This window comes from Stomoxys calcitrans, chromosome 5 (assembly GCF_963082655.1).
Source record: "Stomoxys calcitrans chromosome 5, idStoCalc2.1, whole genome shotgun sequence".
NCBI classification, from domain to species: domain Eukaryota; kingdom Metazoa; phylum Arthropoda; class Insecta; order Diptera; family Muscidae; genus Stomoxys; species Stomoxys calcitrans.
The window spans coordinates 51822188-51845890 of NC_081556.1; the positions used below are offsets into that span (position 1 = coordinate 51822188).

General features: G+C 38.8%; 1 protein-coding gene across 1 annotated transcript in view; it reads left to right on the plus strand.

Annotated features, from left to right (window-relative positions):
* Positions 1-23703, plus strand: part of LOC106087559 (protein CBFA2T2) — a 93520-nt gene that overhangs the window by 67656 nt on the left and 2161 nt on the right. Inside the window, exons 3-7 of the mRNA XM_013252642.2 lie at positions 7999-8606; positions 8675-9052; positions 9123-9482; positions 9550-9729; positions 9823-9930. Coding sequence (XP_013108096.1) covers positions 7999-8606; positions 8675-9052; positions 9123-9482; positions 9550-9729; positions 9823-9930 — 1634 coding nt within the window. The remainder of the gene's footprint in view (positions 1-7998; positions 8607-8674; positions 9053-9122; positions 9483-9549; positions 9730-9822; positions 9931-23703) is intronic.

Here is a 23703-nt window from a genome sequence, read left to right on the forward strand (position 1 = left end):
TCGTCATTCCGTTTGTTACACATCGAATTGTTAGTCAAAGATCCCATAAAGTATAAATGTATGTTATTTATCCCCATCACACTTTATGTCGATCTAGCCATGTCCGTCCGTCTGTCTGTGGAAAGCAAACTTTCGGAAGAGTGATCTCCCGAATATGTTTTTTAAATCTTTAGAAGGAAAATTATTATCCGATTTGACTAAAATGTTGCATAATGATTTCTCCTATGACCTTCAATATACGTTTCAAGTGTGACCAGAATCGGCCCATATCATTATAAAGCTCCCATATAAACTAATCTTCAGATTTGAGAACTTGAACCCCGGAGTCGCAATTTTTGTCCGATTTGGCAAACATTTTGATAGTAGTGTTCTGTTATGACTTCCAAAAATGAGTAAGGTCCAAATCGACCTATAACCTGTCACAGCTCCCATATAAACCGGTCTCTTGATTATCCATATTTGACTCCCATAAGCTTTAATTTTTGCTGTCAAACCAGGTACGTTGAGTAAAAATAACGCCTTCAACTAAATTTATTTTGTGTAAATTTTGTGTTTTTACTTGTTATACCCACCACCGTAGGATATGGTGTATATTCATTTAGTCATTCAGTTTGCAACACATCGAAATATCATTTTCCGACCCTACACAATATATATATTTCGGATCGTCGTAAAATTCTAAGACGATTTAACGATGTCCGTGTGTCTGTCCGTTTGTCTGTTGAAATTATTGTACTCTACGGCCTTCAAAAATCAAGATATTGAGCTGAAATTTGGCACAGATACGTCTTTTTAATGCACGCTAGTTAAGTTGTTGAACGTGCCAAATCGGACCATATTTGGATATAGCTGCTATATAGACCGATCTGCCGACAAAGGGTCTAATGCCCATAAATGCTTTATTTTTTATCCGATTTCGCTGAAATTTGAAGCAGAGAGTAGTTTAAGACTTCCCGACATTCTACCCAAACATGGTTCAGGTTGGACTATATTTGGATATATCTGCCATATAGACCGATCAACCGATAAAGGGTCTGAAGCCCCTAAAAGCCGTATTTGTTACCCGATTTCACTGAAATTCGAAACAGTGGGTAGTTTTAAGTCTCCCGACATCTGACCTAAATATGGATCAGATTAGACTATATTTAGACATTGCTGCCATATAGACCGATCTGCCGATAAAGGGCCTGAAGCCCATAAAAGCTTGATTTTTTATCCGATTTCGTTGAAATTTGAAACAGTGAGTAGTTTTAGGCCATCCGCTATCCGACCCAAATATGAAAAAGATCACACTGTATTGAGATATAGCTGTCATATAAACCGATATGACGGTTAATGTTCTGAAGGTCATAATAGCTTTATTTATTACCCGATTTTGTTGAAATTTGAAATACAAAATTCAACAGTCATTTATATTTATTAGCCCACTTTTTGGGTGCATAAGTTATCCAATTTTCACCGGATTGTGACGAATGGGGGTTTACATATAGACCTGAGGTGGTGGGTATCCAAAGTTCTGCCCGGCCGAATTTAAGGCCTTTTTACTTGTTTTTCAGATTACCGATGCAAAAATTGGTTCACATCTGAAAGAAGCTGGGTAAGGTTGTAAAAAGGGTGCAGATTAATCCTTCCCATGGACATACACCTAAGCCAGTAATTTGCTTTTTGTGCGCTTTAAATACTAAAAAAAAAACTTGAAAAAGAAAATCTAAGTTAGGAGTTTCGTGCTACACACAATATCCTTAATGGTTCTCCTTGATTAACTTTCTATCGAAGATCTCCCAACAAGTCGAACTTGTCAGATATCAAGATCATTCTATCATATATTTTTTCCTCTTAAACATGCAGACATGAGTCTTTAATGGGTTGACGTTTAAAACTCTAGGTCTAGTCCAGTCTTATGCCAACAAGAAGAAATTATTGGCCACGATTTAGTTCTCTAACAACAGCACTTTTTATTTCACTGTGATTGTTTTTCTTTCCAAATCTATTTTTACTCTCAGATGAAGTCGTTTTAAATTGAATGCAAACATGTTATTTCATTAGACTTATCCAGCTTCATACTCGTACTACCTACAACCTGTCAGCTGCCTAAATGAGTACATGAATATGTCAGCCTTTCCCTGCCATCATATAGGAATATGATGGATCATATCATGAATATTTTATTGATGTACATAAGTACATCATCATTTCAAGGTCCATTCAATTTTGTGTTTCAGACCTACGTTATCTCCGGCCACAAGTCTTGTGTGTTGCAAATTTCGAATTTTGTAGCATAGCAAGAAAACTGAAGGAAGGAAGCAAGGAAATGGTTGGGTTAAGAGCACATGTATCCATTTGGAATAGCAATATTCTGTTGTCTTGGTCTATGAGGTATTACAGACGCATGTTAAAACTGGTGTGCCTCAGATGTTCAAATTGAAAATTTTGATTGTTTTCAGCATTGCAATAGCTTCGCAAGATGTTGTATAAGAAACTTAAACCTTTCGATTTGTTCTCTTTTTCCGATAAAAACACCTGCATAAAATGTAGTTTTATTGCGCGTCTATATATAAACTTATTTGAGCATATTTATTCATAATTAAGCGATTTTATAGGTGACAAACGGATTATTTTAAAATTTGCACAAGTGTTTTCTCCTCCAGTAAATAAGCAGTTGAGCCAACAATTAATTTTACCACACATACTATATTCACAAACATTTTGCTCCACTATACAAGTGTTATGAAAAGTATGAAATAATATACTCAATTTTCATAATTTCGAAATTTAATCATTATTATAACCTCCACCATAAGATGGGAGTAAACTAATTTCGTTACTTTATTTGTAACGCCACAAATATTGCTCTAAGGCCTCGTAAAGTATATATTTTGTTGATATCCATGACAATTTAAATGGTCTAGTGATATCCGTCCGTCGAAAGCTTCAAAAACCATTTATGGTTTAAAAATGGATGGTGGACCACCAATTCTGTATAATTCCTAACACATGACTCACGAGACGCTCACGACTAACGAGACACTCACGACTAACGGGACACTCACGATTCACCAAAAATTACTAAATAAGGTTTAAAAAAAAACAAAACCAACAAGTAAAAATGCGTTCAGTTCGGCCGGGCCGAACTTTGGATACCCACCCCCTCGGGTATATATGTAAAACACCTTTCATCAAAATCCATTGAAAATTGCATACCTTATGTCCCATAGAAGTTATATCGAAATATGATCCGATTTGGACCAAATACCAATAAGTACAAGTCATTGTTCAGTTGTGTATATATATATATATTCGACTTATGTCGAATAGCCTAACATAAGTTAATGTGCCAAATTTCAGTTAAATCGGATTATAAATGCTCCTTATTTGGGGCCAAGACTTTAAATCGAGATATCGGACCATATGGCAGATTTATGCAAATCTTCATCGATCTACCAAATTGCAGAAATATGTGGAGGGGCGTAACTTAACTCTCTGTCCCAAATTTCGGCAACATCGGATAATAAATGCGCCTTTTATGGGCCTAACACATTAACTCGAGAGATCGGTCTATATGACAGCTACATTCAAATCTGGACCGATCTGAGTCAAATTGAAGAAGGATGTCGAAGGGCCTAACACAACTAAATGTCCCAAATTTCGGCGACATCGAACAATAAATGCGCCTTTTATGAGCCCAAAACCTTAAAACGAGGGATCGGTCTATTGGGCAGCAATATCCAAATGTGATCCGATCAGGGCCAAATTCAAAAAAAGATGTCGAAGGGCCTAACGCAACTCACTGTCCCAAATTTCAGCAAAATCGGATAATAAATGTGTCTTTTATGGGCCTAAGACCCTAAATCGGCGGATCGGTTTATATGGGGGCTATATCAAGATATAGTCCGATATAACCCATCTTCGAACTTTACCTGCTATGGCCACCACCGAAGGATGGGGGTATATTAATTTTGTCATTCCGTTTGCAACACATCGAAATATCCATTTCCGACCCTATAAAGTACATATATTCTTGATCAGCGTAAAAATCTAAGACGATTTAGTCATGTCAGTCCGTCTGTCCATCTATCTGTTGAAATCACGCTACAGTCTTCAAAAAAAGAGATATTTAGCTGAAACTTTACACAGATTCTTTTTTGTCCATAAGCTGGTTGAGTTCGATGATGGGCAATATCAGACTATTTCTTGATATAGCCCACATATAGACCCATCCGCCGATTTAGGGTCTTAGGCCAATAAAGGCCACATTTATTATCTGATTTTGCTAAAATTTGGGACAGTGAGTTGTGTTATGTCCTTCGACATCCTTCGTCAACTTAGCTCAGATTTGGATATAGCTACCATATAGACCGATCTTCCGATTTAAGGTCTTAGGCCCATAAAAGCATTTATAGTCCGATGTCGCCGAAATTTGGGACAGTGAGTTAAGTTAAGTCCCTTCACATACTTCTTCATTATGGGACAGATCGGTCCAGATTTGGATATAGCTGCCATATAGACCGATCTCTCGGTTTTAGGTTTTGGGGCTATAAAAAGCGCATTTATTGTTCGATGTCGCCGCAATTTGGGACAGTGAGTTGTGTTAGGCCCTTCGACATCCTTCTTCAACTTCACTCAGATCGGTCCAGATTTAACACATTTTTACTTGTTAAAATTCGATAATCATATTGGAACTCTACTCTAAATTACGTTCATTGGATTCCAATATTGTCCCGATCGGTCCGCTCTTCATTTTGGGCGGTACTTTGGGTGTAGTTTCGGACTTGGGACCGCGCCCTAGGTACTTAGATTAAATTTATGACATCATATTCGTATTCTATTTTTGAATACCTTTCATTTGAGTCCCATATTGTCATGATCGGTCCACACTGATTTTGAGTTTTACTTTTGGGGCGGTTTTGGGCTTGGACTAATCCCTAGGTTCTTGAATCAAATTTTTAATATTATATTCATACTCTACTCCTGAATAACACTCATTGCAGTCCTGTATTGTCCCAATCGATCCACTTTTTATTTTGGGCGGTACTCTTAGGCGACGGCATGGTTACATGGATTCAATTTTTGACACCATATTCGTATTCTACACCCAAAAACCTTTCATTTGATTTTTGGCGATATTTTTGGGGCGGATTTGGGCTGGGGACGAATTCCGAGGTACTTTGACCCAATTTTTAATACCATATTCACATTAAACTTCACATATTTTTTCATTTGAGTCCTGCTGGGGTTTTCGGGGATGGGGAGGCCTTACAGACACCACTTTTAAATACTTTTCTTTTATACCCATACTAGCTGAACCGGGCCCTCTCCGCTGCACCTTCTTTTACTTTATATGGAACAAAATTAACCTTTGAATATTTATTTTCGACAATTCAAGAGCTTTTAGTGAAATACCTTGCTACGAAAATAATATATGTATATCGCAAAAACATAACAATATAAATGCCTTTAACTGAATCCCATATGATCTTTACTGGTCTATGAATTCGTTCGCAGGGTTTGGGGTCATTAATGTTTGGGTGGGTGTTATATATACTGCATTATTAAAAGTTTTTATTTCACCTCGATATTGCCATGATGTCCGATTTAGGGGTGTTTTCGGGGGTGAGGTGGTCCCTTAGACTCTTGGCCCAGAAAAATATATCGGCATGGTGCTCTTCTCTCAAATACCATTTATTCAAACCCCATATTGCCATTGGTTTAAGAGGAGTTTATGGGATGAGGCGTCCTCAAACATTTGGCCCCAAAATGTGTACTCTTTGGGGGTGTTGTGGGAAAGAGGCGGTGTCCCAAATGCATGGTCCCACATTTGGATACTCTACTCCCAAATACCTTTATTTGAGCCCCATGTTGCGATGGTCAGTTAATAATTGCTGTTTGTGAGTTTTTTTGGGGAAGGGGTAGACCCCCAATACCTTTTATTTGAGCCCCACATTGACGTGGTTAGTATATATGGCCGATTTAGGGGTGTTTTAGGGAAAAGGGGTGGTCCCCCCAAACACTTAGCCTTGAAAATATATCCGCATCGTGCTCTACTCTAAAATAATATTTATTTGAAACCCATATTGTCATTGGCCTCAAAATTGGATATCAAATTCGTTTTCTAATCTCAAATATATTTCATTTAAACCCCTTATTGCAAAAGTCAGGAAATAAGTCTGGTTTAGAGTATGAGCCCTAAAAACGCGAATGTTGATATCAGATTCGTGGTCTACTCCAAAAACCTTTCATCTGAGCCCCTTATTTCCATAGTCGGCAAACATGACCGGTTTTGGGGGATGGGACGGCCGTTCAATGACTTGGCCCTGAAAATATATATCAGATTCGTGTTTTATTCCAAAATACTTCCTATTACAGCCCCATATTGGAATGGTCAGCAAATACGTCCTATATGGGAGGGGTTATGGGGTCGGGGTGGCAATGGGACAATTGGATAGCAGATACGGTTTTCTACTCTTAAATACCTTTCATTTGATACCCCTTTTGTCCCAATCGGGGGAACCGTACAGACAGATTGGGTTTTGGGATGGAGCGTCCTCCCAGTTTATTTGACCCAAAAATTTAATACCAATTTCGTATTTTTGGGCTGCCATAAGGTGACATACAAAATTTCGCTTAAATCAGTGCACCCACCTCCGAGATATGGTGTTTTCGAAAATGGTGGTAAGGAGGGTCCGACCCCCTTCGGATATCAAAAAATGTTTGTTTAATCGTGACTCGTGAGTCGTGATTTTCTCGGGAGTGCATCGTGTGTAAAGAATGTCTCTTAAGTGTTTCATGAGTCGTGATTTCCTCGTAAGTGGTGCGTGGGTAAAAAATTTTTGTCTTTTGAGTCAACATCGTGAAATATAACCCACGCACACATCTCTAGATCACACACCCATCCACTCATAAAATATTTAGTTTGCTTTAATTGTAGCCAGAAGAGAGTCAGTCTTTTGGTTGAGCTGCTTGGTTGACCATGTTACTGCTGATGTTTGACCAAAGGATAAACATGCATTTGTCTAATGGTGAAGTGCTTGTTAGCAACTAAAAGGATATGTCTACCACAAACACACTCGCACATGTGCCTAAGCTGCCGTAGAGCACACAAACCCCCTACACTATGGACAACATCTGTCCTACACACATCATAAATGCATTAGTTCAACAATGACAACTACAACAACAACAACATAACGAAAAATTATTCACAGCCCAACCACCACCAACAGCAACTGCAGTAAGATATGCTCACTCACACCCACACAAAAGATGTTCAACAATCAAGCATCCCTACAGGCCATGTCATGTGTAATTCGGCCTGGTTGGTTAGCTGTTTGGGTGGTTATGACGGGACAGGCATAGCTTGAGTAAAGCCTTAATGCAATTCCTTTGTTAGGCTGACGCACAAAGAAAACCCATCGATGACCAGCGTCCAGTGGTGACTGCTAGGCCCCCAGGAAGCAAACAACAGCTGTCGTTTGCCTCGTTGATGTTGCTGCAGGCAGCAGCAACCGACAATAACCACCAAGAGCAACAGCAACAGCAACATGAGCAACATCGGCAGAAACATGGTCAGCACTTTTGTGTGTACAACGAACATGGCATATAAATTAGCAACATTTTGTACAAATTGCTTTATGATGTTGGTAGTGCTGCCAATGCAGTTGCTCTTGCACTTGATGTTGTTGGTCGTTTGGTCGGCTGGTCTTCCGAGATTACATGGTCAGTTCAAGTGAAATTTTTGTGACAGAGAAAATTTTCAGGATATGTTTCGAAATGAGCATGGACATTGTGTTGATGTCTTTAATTTCCGGCCAAGGGCATGATGCAAGTCTCTCTTTCTCTATTGAATGAATGTGTCATGAGCATTGTAAAAATATGTTACTGTGTAGTAGTTGAAAAACAAAAGAGGAAATCAATTTGAAACTTAATTCAAAATCAGATTTAACCTTTCGTAGAGGAGTCCTGTGTAAATAAAACTTATGTCGGTTTTCTATTCATTTACAGCCACATCAAACTCTTCCAGCAGCAGTAAAGATTCCACTACAACCAACTCAAACGGCAGCAATTCCAATTCAGCCACAAATCCCAACGGATCTTCGACGAACTCGCGATCGTGCCGCACTCCAGATTCACCGGAATCTGCCAGAGCCATAGCGCCACGTTCTCCAATGTCTCCGCAATTGCATCAGCATCACTCCAGTTTAGCACCGCCGCCACGACCGAATCGTAATGCTAGCGCTTCACCGGTAATCAATGGAGCAACGACAACGCCACCGCCACCACCACAATCCAGCGCACAAACGGCACAGGCCGCTGTGGCAGCTGCTGCTGCAGCCGCCGCCCATGTTGAACAGGCCCGTCTTTTGGGTAAAATACGAAAATTCCTAGGGTCCCTGGTGCAACTGGCGCAGGATGTTCACCCGGAGGTCAGTGATCGGGTGAGGGCGTTGGTCATTTCCCTGGGCAGTGGTGGCATTAGTATCGATGAATTCCGTATGGCCCTGCAGGAGGCCATTAATTTGCCTCTAAGGCCTTATGTCATTCCATTGTTAAAGAATCACATCTCTCTGCTGCAGAGGGAAATCGCCGCACTGGCACGAGCAACAAATCAGGTGAGTTTTGAGAAATTGAAACTGTGCCGCAGGTTTACTTGCTTACCTTGGCCATGTTTGCCTTTTAGACTACACTCCAATATGTAACCACCAATGAAAACTCAGTCATGGAATTCTCACCCCATGGACCCCCTGCAGAATACAGTGACATTTTTGTACAACTTGATGGGCAATCATCCAATGGCGGTGGGCCCACGAGTTTAGTTTTTAAGCGAAGGCCTTCCGACACTTTAATGGATCCCCATGGACACAATGGAGCCCAAGAGTGGAGTGATTACATGGCTGCCTATCCACCGCCCAAGCGTTTGCATGCCCATAACCCACATGCGCCAGCGCCAGAATCTCGTATACCCTTCTCTTCTGCTCAACCCACCATATTCGATTATTCCACCTCGGGTGTAGCAGCCACACAATCCGAGGGCACCTTCAACAATTTAATGGAGAAGGTAAACCAAACTGCTCCCACCCTCAAAAATTAGTCATAACCTCATGTTTTCTTTTTTTTCGTAAATTCAGTCCAACCATCGAGAAGAGCGGGATATGCGTTCCTCTGTCTCAAATGAACCAGCCGCTCATCGAACTTTGCCCCGAACTGTTATGCCATCTGCCAGTAGCGGTCCTGGTGGTGGTGCCCCTGGAGGTTCGGGGCCCATGCAAGGCGAAGAGGAATGGAAGAATATACACACAATGTTGAACTGCATTTCCGCCATGGTGGATAAAACCAAACGAGCCATTACCATACTGCAACAGCGAGGTGTAGAACCTCAACAGCCTAATTTTGGAGAAGTAACACCTGCAACGTTGATGGAAATCAGGCGGCAAACCGAGGAAAAGGTGGCAGAGTTCAAGAGAAATGCAGAAGATGCAGTCAATCAAGTAAGTGTGACAATACTTAGACATAAGTAAAAAAATGCTAATCTCTTCTTCATTCTGCATTTTGCAGGTAAAACGGCAAGCAGTCATTGAAATTCAAAGAGCCGTTGTTGCTGCCGAGACCAGAGCCGCTGAGGTAATGGCCCAAGAACGTTTGCGCATGGAGAAATTCTTTGTAGAAATGAGCCGGCATTCGGGAAGCGAACGAGAATTAGACAACAAATCGCCTTCCATTGGTGCTAGTCAGAATGTAAGTTCCAGGCTAAGACCTTCTAGACTCAGTGGTTTCTTTGTTTGGCGTTTTTTTATTTGTTGTCTCTTTTTTTTTCTTTCTTTCTGGCAGGCATGTTGGAATTGTGGACGCAAAGCAACAGAAACATGTTCCGGTTGTAATTTGGCCAGATATTGTGGTGCATTTTGCCAACATAAGGATTGGGAACATCATCATCAGGTAAGTCAAAATTCAATGTCTTTTTATCAGTTTAGGTTCGATGTTAAAAAAATTCAAAGTTATTGAAACGTTTAAATTGGACAACAAATTTATCATTCATCAGTCAAATTTAAGAGCTCAGCGATGTTGGTGTTATTGCATAAATAAATTTGGGTTAAGTGACACAGGTATTTTTGAATATTATGACATATTGGAATGTTAATTTGTCACAAAATCCAAACCCAAATTTTGGACTTTGTGACATTCATTGGCTTAGGGAGATATACTCTGCATATACGATATCAGCATGTCGTATACTCGTATACTCGTATACCTGCGGAATGAAGAGACACAAAAGACATTTTCATTTCGAAAACCTAAACACGAAGACGAACAATTTTCGATCTATAAGTCTGCCATCTTTTAAGCTGATGAATCTAGGCCAAGATCCCTTGAGATCGCTGTCTCGACAACAGCATGCATATAATAGGGACAAGTCCACTGAAACAGCCCTACATGATCTCGTCGGCTACATGTAGGGTTCTCTCACAGTCAAGGAATATACAATGGTAGCACTTTTTAACATTCAGGGTGCTTTCAAAAATGTAAAACCAACGTCAGATGAATTACGCCAGGCTTGGGACCTGTAGATCTAAAAATATGGGTCAGCAGAGGAAAACCTCAAGGAGGGAAGCTAACTCCTCCTCTTTGGAATAGAGCCATCAACAATTTTTTATTGTGTCTAGATTAAAAAAAATGCTCGCCGATGCTGATGACGTGGCTATTGCGGTTAGTCGAAAGTTTCCCAACACTCTTAGAGAACTTTAAATCAAATATTTTAGAAAGGGCAAGAAAGGCAACTCTTGTCCAATATATCTGCAAGAGAGCCATTGGAACAATTTGGGATCTAAACAGCGTGTCATGCACTGGGTATAAACTGCAGTAGTCAGGTCTATAATGCTATGTGGTGTTGGGCTTTGGTGGACGGCGCTTCAAAAATCCATCTACTTTTCAATACTCAGTCGGCTCCAAAGGATGGTTTGTTTGTGCATCACAGAGCATGACACCATCTGATGCATTGAATTTTGAATTCAAGAACTGTCCTCTACTGTCGCATATTTCTCAAACAGATGGCTGACATTGTTCACGATGAAAGCACACGACGACGGCTAATCCATCACCGACTTCCTCAATATTGGAAGGACCAGGATAAGCAAATATCTTTATATAAAAGCATTAGGCAGTGCAAGAACGATAAACTCAATACAGCCTAACGACCAGGGACCCAAAAATGGAACCATCAACGACTTTCTCAAGGGATAGGCAAAAATCATAATATTGAAACATCAGGCAATGCAGTGACAGGAGACTCAGTGCAGCCCAACGAATAGGGAGCCGACGATGAGACCATCACCCACTCCCAAGAAGCCCATTTACTCAAGATTTGGAAGACTAGGATAGGCAAAAATGCTAATAGTGGAACATCAGACATTGCGGAGACTGGAAATTCAATACAGCCTAACGAAAAAGACGATGGAACCAAAACCAACCCTCTAATGGTTCGGAAGACTAGTACAGATAAAGTTCCTAATACTGAGACGTCACACAGAGGGAGAAAATCGAAATAAAAACTAAAAAAAAATATGCCGTGTGAGAAATGGTACAGATATCTATGTGAAATTTGAAATGGTAAGAGCCGAGATGCTAGCGCCTCGGCTAAACTTCCAGACCCTAGGTTGTCCGGGCGCCTCTTTGCAGGCCCCTAAAGTTGGTCACCTTAGGTTTCGAAAAATTGTTCGGGCTGCCGAATCTTCATTTGTGATCAATTTTTAAAATTTGAAAATTTTAAATTCAAAAATTGCTGGATAGTGATCAAATATCCCAACAACAAATAAAAAGGCATTAGGTTCGGCCGGGCCAAACTTTGAATACCCACCACCTCGGGTATATATGTAAACCACCTTTCGTCAAACTCCGGTGAAAAATACATACCTTATGACCCATAGCAGCTATATTGAAATTTGTTCCAACTTGGACCAAATACTAATAAGTACAAGTCATTATTCAATTGTGTATAAAAGGAATATTGGTCTTTTTAGTAGCCATATCAAAAAATAAACCGATCTGAACCATATAGGACAAGGATGTCTAAAAGCCTAACAAAATCGGATTATAAATGTGGGGCCAAGACTTTAAATCGTGATATCGGTTTATATGGCAGCTATATGCAAATCTGGACCGATTTGGGTCAAGTTGCAGAAAAATGTCGAAGAGCCTAACACAACTCACTGACCCAAATTTCGGCGAAATCCTACAATAAATACGCCTTTTATGGTCCCATAACATTAAATCGAGAGATCAGTCTATATGGCAGCTATATCCAAATCCGGACCGATTTATGTCATATTGCAGAAGTATTTCGAGGGGCCTAACGAAACTCACTGTCGCAACTTTCGGCAACATCGGACAAATGCGCCTTTTATGGGCCCAAAGCCTTAAATCGAGAGATCTGTTTATATAGCAGCTATATCCAAATCTGGACAGGTCTGGGTCATATTAAAGAAGGATGTCACTATCCCAAATTTTGGCAGAATCGGATAATAAATGCGGCTTCTATGGGTCTAAGATCCTAAATCGGCGGATCGGTCTATATGGCAGCTATATCCAAATTTGGACCGATCAAGGATAAATTGAAGAAGGATGTCGAAGGGCCTAACACAACTCACTGTCCCCAATTTCAGCAATATCGGATAATAAATGTGGCCTTTATGGGCCAAAGACCCTAAATCGGCGGATCGGTCTATATGGGGGCTATATCAAGATATAGTCCGGTATAGCCCATCTTCGAACTTAGCCTGCTTATGGAAAAAGAATCTGTGCAAAGTTTCAGCTCAATATCTTTATTTTTAAAGACTGTAGCGTGATTTCAACTGACAAACGGACAGACGGACGGACATGGCTAGATCGTCTTAGATTTTTACGCTGATCAAGAATATATATACTTTATAGGGTCGGAAATGGATATTTCGATGTGTTGCAAACGGAATGACAAAATGAATATACCCCCTCCTTCGGTGGTGGGAATAAAAAGTTTGCTTGAGGTATACAATATATCTACTGGTTTCGGGGGTATACGAATTTTAATCTTTATTTGTTGAAATTTTGGCAAAGATTGGCTTCGTATTTTGCAAGTTACTAAGGCACTAACATGATTTGGATTGTGACAAGATTTACAATGACTTTGCCGCAAAAACTGTCCACATCTGATCATTCCTTTGAATGTTATACATTTTGGAAATTCAAAATTTCAATTTTGTATTAAAAAATTGGAAAAACTCCTCGAGTTCTCAAATTCCAAAGTCCAGAATGTTCTGTAAGTCCTCATAACAAAAATTTTTTTTTGCTCCTTACAATATTTTAGCATCCACAGCAAATTTACTAAAAAATGCTTTTTTGAAACTATATTTGCCCGAAAAGCGTATTTTGGCTATTAGTATAAAAATTGGGCCAGAAATAATTTTTAGTTTTTTTAAGGACACTTATCTGCAAAATACAAAAATTATTGTTAGTATACCTTTAAAAGTTTTTGTCTTAGAATTGTTTACTTTTTTATTATTATTTATTTTTTTTTTCGCCCACTGTGCGTCAGGCAGTGTAGTGACAGGAAACTCAATGCAGCCTAGCGAACAGGGAGCCAGCGATGAGAACATCACCTATTCCCGACAATCTCATTTACTCAAGATATGGTAGACGACGACTGGCGAAGATCCTAATATTGGAATATCATGCAGTGTAGGGACGCAAGGCTCTGTACAGCCTAACGAACAGAGAGACGACGATGGACACATTACCGACTTTCTAAATATTCGGATAGGCAAAGATCCTAGGATAGGCAAAGATCCTAATATTAAGACATCAAGCAGTGCAGTGACAGGAAACAGAATACAGGCTAAAGAACAGTGAGCAGACGATGAGTCAGGCACCCCCTTCCAAGAAGCCCATTTACAAGAGGCTTAATGACTGAAGTCATCCAGATAAACCTCCACCTGAGCGAAACCGCTACACACACTCTGAAGGAAAAAATCGGTAACGGCGAGATCCATATTGTCATAATTCATTAGCCATGGACGACCGGGAACAAAGTTTCTGGACTGTTATTCGGGAACAAAGTTTCAACTACCAATTATTCTATGCTGACGGTAGCACTCGGTCGTAGACCTGCTTTATTTGTCATTAAAATTTAAATTGTATATTTTCTCCAGAGTTTTCAACGTAGAATACAACAGTGATGAGATAAGGAACATGCCTGGAGAGTCGAAAAGCAGATAAAGTGATATCTGCATTTCGACTCTCCGACACCGCCACCCACGTCGGAGCTGCAACGGTTGGCGAGGAAACTAAAACAGACAGGAAATGAGGTACTAATAGGGTGCGATGCAAACTCTCACCACATTTCGTGAGGTAGTACCAACACTAATAAGCGGAGCCAAGCTCTGGCAGAATTTTTCAATACTAACACTGCTACCTTTGTTAATAGGATTAGAGAGAAGGTATTAGAAGTGACGATATGTTCAGAAAATTTATTGGATGAGGTTCACGATTGGAGTGTCTCCATGGAACACTACTTCTCTGACCATCACTATATTAGATTTAGAATAGCACGGCCAGCGCCGAATCCGATAAGCTTCCGAAATAAGTTGAAAACCAACTGGACAAAATTTGAAAGACTAATGAGAAGAAGACTTGGGCAAGATAATTAAGATTATCCCAACATAGAAGTCATTGACGATAATGTCAACAGGAATAGTGGGATCTTTCGATAGTTGTCATCTTCGAGAAAGACCTTGGAAGACCGGGATTCGCAACATTGGAAACGAGATTCGGAGACTTTAAAACATAGCACTTCGTAAAAAAGCGGAAGATTAGAAGGATGTTTATTACACATGGCTCAAGAAATATAATAAGATCACCAGAAAGGCAGAACGTGGCTCCTGGAAGCTTTTCTGCGAACAGGTCAATGGCGTTTATAATTCCGCCAAGATGAAAGAGCGTCTCTCAAAAACACATGTCCACACTGAAACGTTAGTAGACGACATGAGAGTTAAAGCAGAGTCAACGGACGACATGTTGAGGCTATTGATGAAAACGCATTTTAAAAAAGATACGACGGGACTAAAGGAAACACAAGAATCTTGGAATAATGAGGTTGATCTAAGGACTATAATTACGGATTTATGGTTAAGGAAGCCTTGAGGAGCTTCCAACCATTAAAGTCACCCGTACCTGATGGAATATTTCGGCGTTACGAGTGAGGCCGACTATCTGGCCACTATTTTCACAGTTTGCCTAGAACTTTCATATAATCGAAAGCCTGGCAGGAGGCAAAGGTGGAATTTATACCCACGCCCGGACAGACAATTTATAAGACACCAAAAGCCTACAGACCTATAAACCTCTCCTCCTTTCTACTCAAAATCAAAGAACGTATTGTTGACACCATGATAAAGAGCCGGACATCCAGTGAACTACTTAAGTACTAACAGCATGCCTACGTCAAAGGAAGGTCGGTGAAACTGCTTAAGTACAAACGGCATGCCTTGTGAAGTGAAGGTCGGTGGAGGATGTGCATAAAATAGGAGAATACTTCGATACCAAGGCGTACACATTGGCGGCCTGCATTCGTGGGCCTTTTAACACTGACCGACCGACACACTGATTCAATCCTTAGACCATTACTGGGTAGACCGTATCCTTAGGGACTGGATGAACCATATTCTAAGGAACAGGTGGATAGATTATGGATCCCATGACTGAAATAAAATGAAGAATGTGGCACAGGGCATGCCACAGGTGAAATTTTATTGCCACTCCTATGGATGACCACCATAAAAAACTTATTATAGATGGCGAATGAGAAGGGATTTGAAAACGTCGGTTATACATTCGATGTTACAATACTTTAAAGGGGTAAGGATTCGAATCAGCTATTTGATGGGCCAATTTGATGCACCACGTTTTCTGAACAGAATGATTTCGATATCTGACAGGGCCAAATACTTAGTAGCGATCTTGGACAGGAAACTGAATTGAAGGTGTCACATTCAAGAGCGTACCGTGATGGCTCACAGATGTTGGACACTATGTAGATGGACTGTAGGCTTGACATGGGAGTTGAATACGAGGATAGTCCACTGGCTCTACAGGAGCGTGATTAAAACAATACTTACTTACTCCTCAGAAGTTTGATAGTCTGCGATGGAGAAAAAGTGCTACATAAGGACCATACAACGGGTTCAGCGAACATGTTGTCTTGGCATAGACGGAGCGATTAGGACCACGCCCATTAGGGCAGTGGAGACTATTGTAGATTCCGACCCATTGACATACAGATTAAGTGTGAGGCAGCCACTGCTGCTATAAGACTTAAGGCGATGGGAGAATGGATTGAAGATGGGAACAGCTCATACCATCGCTGTATAATCGAGGCGACGATAGGAAACCTGGAAGGAAGGGAAGAGGTTTTCGCTCGGATAACTGAGACGACTCTTGAGGTCGAGTGCAAGGCATTGCTGCCAACGGCACATTCTTGGATTGAAGGATCTCTGGTCAAGATCATGCTACACAGATGGATCAAAGCTAGAAGAAACAGTGGGCCCTGGGAAAAGAATTGAAAAGGAGGAGATATGTTTCCGACTTCCTGACCATAATACGATCCTGTAAGTGCATATCCGGGTGATCACGGAACGCGTGATGTGGTTTTAACGCGTGAACGTTGAGTGTAAACACCTTTACTAATATTAAACTGGTCATCAGGGTAACAACAACCTGGACGATATGGTCACAAATATTATTAAAGTGTAAGAAGCAGATTAACGCATTCTAACGGGTAAATTCCCAATGCGTATTTACCCAACAAATACCTATTGTGGGTATTTACAAATTTTCAGATGTTTTGCTAATAATTTCATATTCTTTGTGTAAAAAATGGACTCTGGTCATAAAAGAGTTCGCTGTTAAATAATACGTACGCTTTTGTGTGAGCTCCCGTCGAAGTTGTGAATTTGGTGGCCAAAGGAAAAATTAGGTCCAAAAAACTATTGCAAAAGACCGAGGACGACATGGTGCTGCTTTGATAGTGAAGATAAATGTAAACATAACAAAACAACATAAACAGCTGATTGGTTCACAGTTGTCTTTTTGAGGTGCGGCCGCGTTTACACAGAGTACTTTCAACAGAGTACTTATACACAAAATAAGCATAATTCACAATAGTATTTTTGACCGTTAAATTTAAATTCTACTGTGGCTCAAAGTAAAATAAATTCACAAACTGGAAAAGAGAAAAGCTCATAATTTATCTCCAGAAGGAGAAGTGAAGAATAATACGAAACAATTCAAAATGAGTAACGAACAAAGAGTCTCGGATATTAGTGTGGCCAGCTTAAAGGCGATAATAAAGGAATGCAATGAAGAGATTTTGGGGCGATTATCAACATTGTCTGAAGAAGTTGAACAACTAAAGATGGCTAACGATGGGCTGGTACACGAGATGAACCTTCTTAAAGATGAAAACAATATGCTCAAGCGACGTCTAAATGATTTGGAAACAAATATAAAGGGAAAAAACTTGGTGTTTAGAGGCTTGTCGATCCAACAGACAAACGTTTTTGAGATACAAAAACTCTGTCAAGAAGTGCTGAGAACCCCAAACAACATACGCGCCAAATCAGCAAGAACATTATATCAAAGAAACGGAATAGCTGCGGTAGTAGTTCAATTCGAGACAGAAAATGAGGTAGAGGATATTTTACATCGAACTAATTTTCTTAAAGGAACACAAATCTACATCGAACGAGATCTCAACGCAGAAAGAAGGCTGGATAAAATAGTTATGCTTCAACTACGGAGAAAACTTATGGATTTCAGCAAAAAATACAAAATAAAAGTCAGGGATGATAAGCTAAAAATTGAAAATAAATGGTTTAAGTGGAACTCTGAGAAAAAGTTGGTGTGCGGTATGACTAGCGCAATTAATATTTTTAAGGAATTGTATGGAGAAGATTTCAATTTAAATGTTAAATATAATATTTTAAAAAACGATTTAAATCTAAAAAACTAAAGAAGTTCCCAAGTGATAAAAATGAATATAGTCAAGTAATAGAAGAAATGAATATTTTGTCAGAAACAACTTTTAAAATACTTTCATATAATATTAATGGTTTAAAAAATAAATGTTTGTACCCTGAGTTTTTCGAATACATTGGAGGCTTTGATATGTTTGCATTAATTGAGACGCACGTTATGGAAACCCAAACAGAAAACTGGTCGAAATATTTTAAGGACTTCAATTTAATGTGGCAGAAAGCAGAAAGATCAAGTATACATGGGCGTGCAAGTGGTGGAATAGTATGCGGTGTTAGAAAAGATCTTCAAACAAAAGGAGTTGATTATAGTTTCGTGAAAGAAAACCATTTAAATATGATTAAAATAAGCACACTGGAATCATGTTTTACGTTCGTTCCTGTTTATATACGTGGAGAGAATTGGGCCTGTGATTTTGAGGCGATGAGAGAAATATTTGAAAAAATAGATGACGGACATATAATATTAGCAGGGGATGTTAATGTACGAATTGGTAACCTCCAACAAAATCTTGAAAGCGGTCTGGAAACTGAGTTCACAGCGGGAATGGAAACCAGGCGCTCAAAAGACTCAATTGTAAATGCAAAAGGAAAACAATATATGGAATTCTGTGAGGATAATGGACTGTTAATTCTAAATGGCAGAACCGAAGGAGACGAAGAGGGGCATTACACGTATGTGAGCAAAAATGGCAGTTCGGTTAACGATTTAGCAGCAATATCATATTATGGACTGAAAATGATTAAAAAATTCGAAGTTGAAGAAAAAGTTTGGTCTGATCATTTTCCACTAAAAATAGAAATTAAATTAAATAAAATCGATATCAATGCAAAGCCATTAAATTTACCGCCAAAACTTATTTGGAAAAAGGCAACAACTGAGCGATACCAGAACAGCTTGAATCAAAACCTTCTTTTAGCTATAAATGGGAATGGTATAGACAATCTATCAGATTTGTCCAATTTAATTCAGAAGTCGGTCGTAATAACAAATAAACAAAATACATGCAACAAATACAAAGCAGACTGGTACAACAGTCGATGTGAGAGGGCAAGAAAAAAATCATTTGAATGCCTCAATAAGTTCAGGAGAAGTAGCACTCTACAAGACAAAGAAACTTATCTGAATGCGGTTAAGACGTACAAGAAAACATGTAAAGAAAGGAAATTGGAGTATGCCAGAGAGTTAGAAGCTAAAATCTGCAACACCACAGATGTAAAACAATGGTGGATACTTGCAAAACAGATAAGAGGACAAAAACATAAAATCGGTAGCAGTATTTCTGCTGAGGATTTTAAGATATATTTCAATATGCTATTAAATAAACCACAGTTTGCAAATAACATTGAATATGCCGTACTGAAAAGAACAAATATTGAACTGGATAGAGAAATAGATGTACGTGAAATTCAAGATGTTTTAAACGAAACGAAAGAAAATAAGGCGCCAGGAATGGACAGGGTGCCGTATGAGTTTTTGAAATATTCATCACATCAATTTCTTACAGAGCTAGCACGTCAATATAATCGAATTTATGAATCAGGACAGCTAGATAACATCATGCAAGAGTCGGTAATATTTCCTATATACAAAAAGGGCGATATAAACACCCCAAGTAATTATAGAGGCATCTCTTTTATGAATACAATGGCCAAGATTTTTATGGGAATTGTAAATAATAGACTAAAGAAATGGATTAGTGATTATAATATATTAAAAGAATTTCAAGCAGGCTTTAGACCAGGATACTCAACCGTAGACAATGTTTACAACCTGGCATCAATCGTCCACTGCAAGTTATCTGAAAGAAAGAAAGTGTACGCATTTTTCGTCGATTTTTCAGCCGCATTTGATATGGTACCCAGGCAACTTTTAATCTATAAATTGCATGAAATCGGAATCTCAACAAAGATGGTTTATTTAATACAAAACATATACCAAAACACTAAATCGGTAGTTTGGACTGGAGATAATGTATCGCAACATTTTAATACTTATACAGGAGTTAGACAAGGGTGTTTGCTGTCGCCTTTACTGTTCACTCTGTATTTAAATGATATACACGACTGGTTGGAAGGAGGGTTAGTGCTAGACGAATTAAATATTCGGGTACTACTGTACGCTGATGACATCGTCATACTAGCTGATGATATTGAAGTATTTCGAAAAATGATATGGAATTTAGAAAACTATTGTAGTAGATGGAATATGGTGGTAAATTTGCAAAAATCCAAGATAATGGTGTTTCGAAATGGAGGACGGTTATCTTCAAGGGAGAGATGGAAATACCTCAATGAAGAAATTGAAGTGGTGAACGAATACTGCTACCTTGGAGTCCTTCTAACTCCAAAAATGAGTTTTACTAAGCATGCAGAACAAAGAAACAAACGAGCGAAGATTTGTATAAACGCAGCTTGGGAAAATCTGATCAATAACTCAAATGTATCCCTTATATCGAAATGGAAAATTTTCCAGAGTGTGTGCAAAACCACACAGTCATATGCAGCCCAGGTGTGGGGGTACAACTGAAAAAAAAAAAAAAAAAAAAAAGAATATGTAAATTTTTTCCTTAACTTTACACTTTATAAAATTTTACGTTAACTTTATGGCTTATAAAATGTATATATCTAAACGTAATGTTACGCAAACATACTAAATTTAGCTATTTAACAGCACAAATTAAAACAAATATGGTATTGACAGACAACTATTTAAAGTTATTGTCATTAACTAATTACATTTACATTTTGTTATCTTAATCAAACAGTATATAGAAATTTGAATTGTAATGTTTAAAGAAAACAAAATAAAATCTATCTATCTATCTATCTAAAAAAAAAAAAATGGACTTTCTGATCTCATAAAATCGGACTATAGTTATATATAGCCACTATATAGACCGATCTCAAAATTTAAAGTCTTGAGGCAATTGGCACAATGAGTTCTGGTTGACCCTTACTGTAACAAATTTTATCGAAATTGGATGAAAAATTGCTCCTCTTATGGGCTCAACACTCTTTATCGGGAGATCGGTCTTTACGGCAGCTTTATCCAAATATGGTCCGATCTGGACAACATTCAACAAATAGGTGAAGAAGTCTACTAAAACTAACTGAGCCAAATTTCATCTCAATCGAATGAAAAATGCTTCTTTAATAGAATCAATACTCTATATCGGAAGATTAGACTATATGGCAGCTATATATCTAAATATGGTCCGATCTGGACAACATTCAAAAAAAAGGTGTAAAACTCACTGTGCCAAATTTCATCGAAATCATATGAGAAATGCTTCTTTTATAGGATCAATACTCTATATCGGAAAATCGGTCTTTAGCTGCAGCTGAATCCAAATATGGTCCGATCTGACAGGAATGGGTAGGAATCTTCCAGAACATACTGTGCCAAATTTTAATCGAAATCGGATAATAAATGGATCTTATATGTTCTTAATACTATATCGGGAAATCGGGCGGCAGCTATATCCAAATATGGTCCGATCCGGACCACATTTCAAAGAAGTGATAAGGGGTCTACGAGAACTCACTGTGCCAAATTTTATAGAAATCGTATAGTATATGAACAGTTTATTGTCCGAAGTCTTTATATCGGGAGATCGGTCTATATAACGGTTATGTATTACTATAGTCTGATTTTGCGAGATCAAAATATCAGGTTTATATACATAGAATACGAAATCATCAAAATTGTTTCCAAAAGGTTTTATATAAATAAGATATCTGCAATATTATAAATACCCAGCATTTGGTTATGTATGGGTAAATACCCAGGTATTTATGCCAATAAAGCTTTCGATATCATAACGCGACACATTGAACTATGAGCTCACATAGCATGTGTGGCCGTGTGGGGAAGATGATGAGGCTTTGGAGCATTTATATGCCATTGCCGGCTTTCGCGGACAGACACCGGCACTTCGTGGGAACACAATGCCAGACATTAACCGACTTTGGGACGTGGTATAGAAAATAATTAGGGCTTTTGCTAGTAGAACAGGCTTCTGACGTGTATTCTTATTTTCGATGCTCCTTTTTAGTATTAAGAGAGCACAATAAGCCGATAACTGGCTCAGATGTATGTCCATAGCGGCATGGGAAATCAACTTAACCAGCAATATCGATAGATCCAGATTTGTCTGTTACCACCATACATTCAAAGTCCATTCTATATTGGATAAAATGGTGTATCAAAAATGGTGTAACATTCCGTTAAGGAAAAAGGGCAAAGTCATTGTATCTTGTCACCAATTCAAATCATGCGTCAAAATTAAATTCGAACCACAAATGCTTTCGTAATCGCAAAATACAAAATAGGTAATATCGACCAACATAAAAAAGTTGAATATCCTCGAAACTAATGAAGATATTGGGTACCTGTAGCAATCTGTTTATAGGGATTATTGAACACTATCCAGCAAAAAAAAATAATTTTGAAAATCGGACCACAAATGAAGATTTGGCAGCCTTAACAATTTTTCGCAATTCCGGGATGACCAACTTTAGGACTCTGCTAAGAGGCCCCCGGACTCTGAGGGCCTTAAAATTTTGCACATGATCTTGATGAAACCTCAGCTCTAACCATTTCAAATTTTAAACCAATTTCCGTTCTCAAAGGACATATGTTTACTAGTTATACCCACCACCGTGGGATAGGGGGTATATTAATTTAGTCATTCCGTTTGCAACACATCGAAATATCAATTTCCGACTCTGCAAAGTATATATATTTCGGATCGTCGTCAAATTCTAAGATGATTTAACGAAGTCCGTGTGTCTGTCCGTCCGTCTGTTGTTATCACTTGAGAGCCTTTACAAGTTGAAATTTGGCACAGATACGTCTTTTTGATGCACTCTGGTTAAGTTCTTGAACGGGCCATATTTGGATATAGCTGCTATATAGGCCGATTTTCTGATGAGGGGTCTAATGCCCATAAAAACTTCATTTTTCATCCGATTTTGCTGAAATTTGAAACAGTGAGTAATTTGAGGCTTCCCGAAAACTGACTCAAATTGGTTCAGATCGGACTTTATTTAGATATAGCTACCATATAGACCGATCTGCCGATAAAGGGTCTGAAGGCCATAAAAGCTTTATTTATTACTCGATTTCGTTGCAATTTAAAAATATAGGTTATTTAGAGCCTCCCGAAATCTGATCTAAATATGGTTTAGATCGGACTATAATTAGATATAGCTACCATATAGACCGATCTCCCAATAAAGGGTCTGAAAGCTTTAAAAGCTTTATTTTTTATCCTATTTCGCTGAAATTTGGAATAGTGCGCAGCTTTAAGCCTCTCAACATCCGACCCAAATATGATACAGATCGGACTGTATTTAAATATAGCTGTCATATAGACCGATCTGCCGATAAAAGGTCTGAAGCCCTTAAAAGCTTTATTTTTTACCCGATTTCGCTTAAATTTGCAACAGTGGTTTACTTCCCAACATCTGACCTAAATATGGATTAGATCGGACTATATTTAGATATAGCTGTCATATAGACCAATCTCCCGATAAAGGGGTCTGAAGCACATAAAAGCTTTATTTATTACCCGATTTTGCTGAAATTTGCAACAGTGAGTTATTTTAAGCCTCCCCACATCTGACGTTCAGGTCGGACTATATTTAG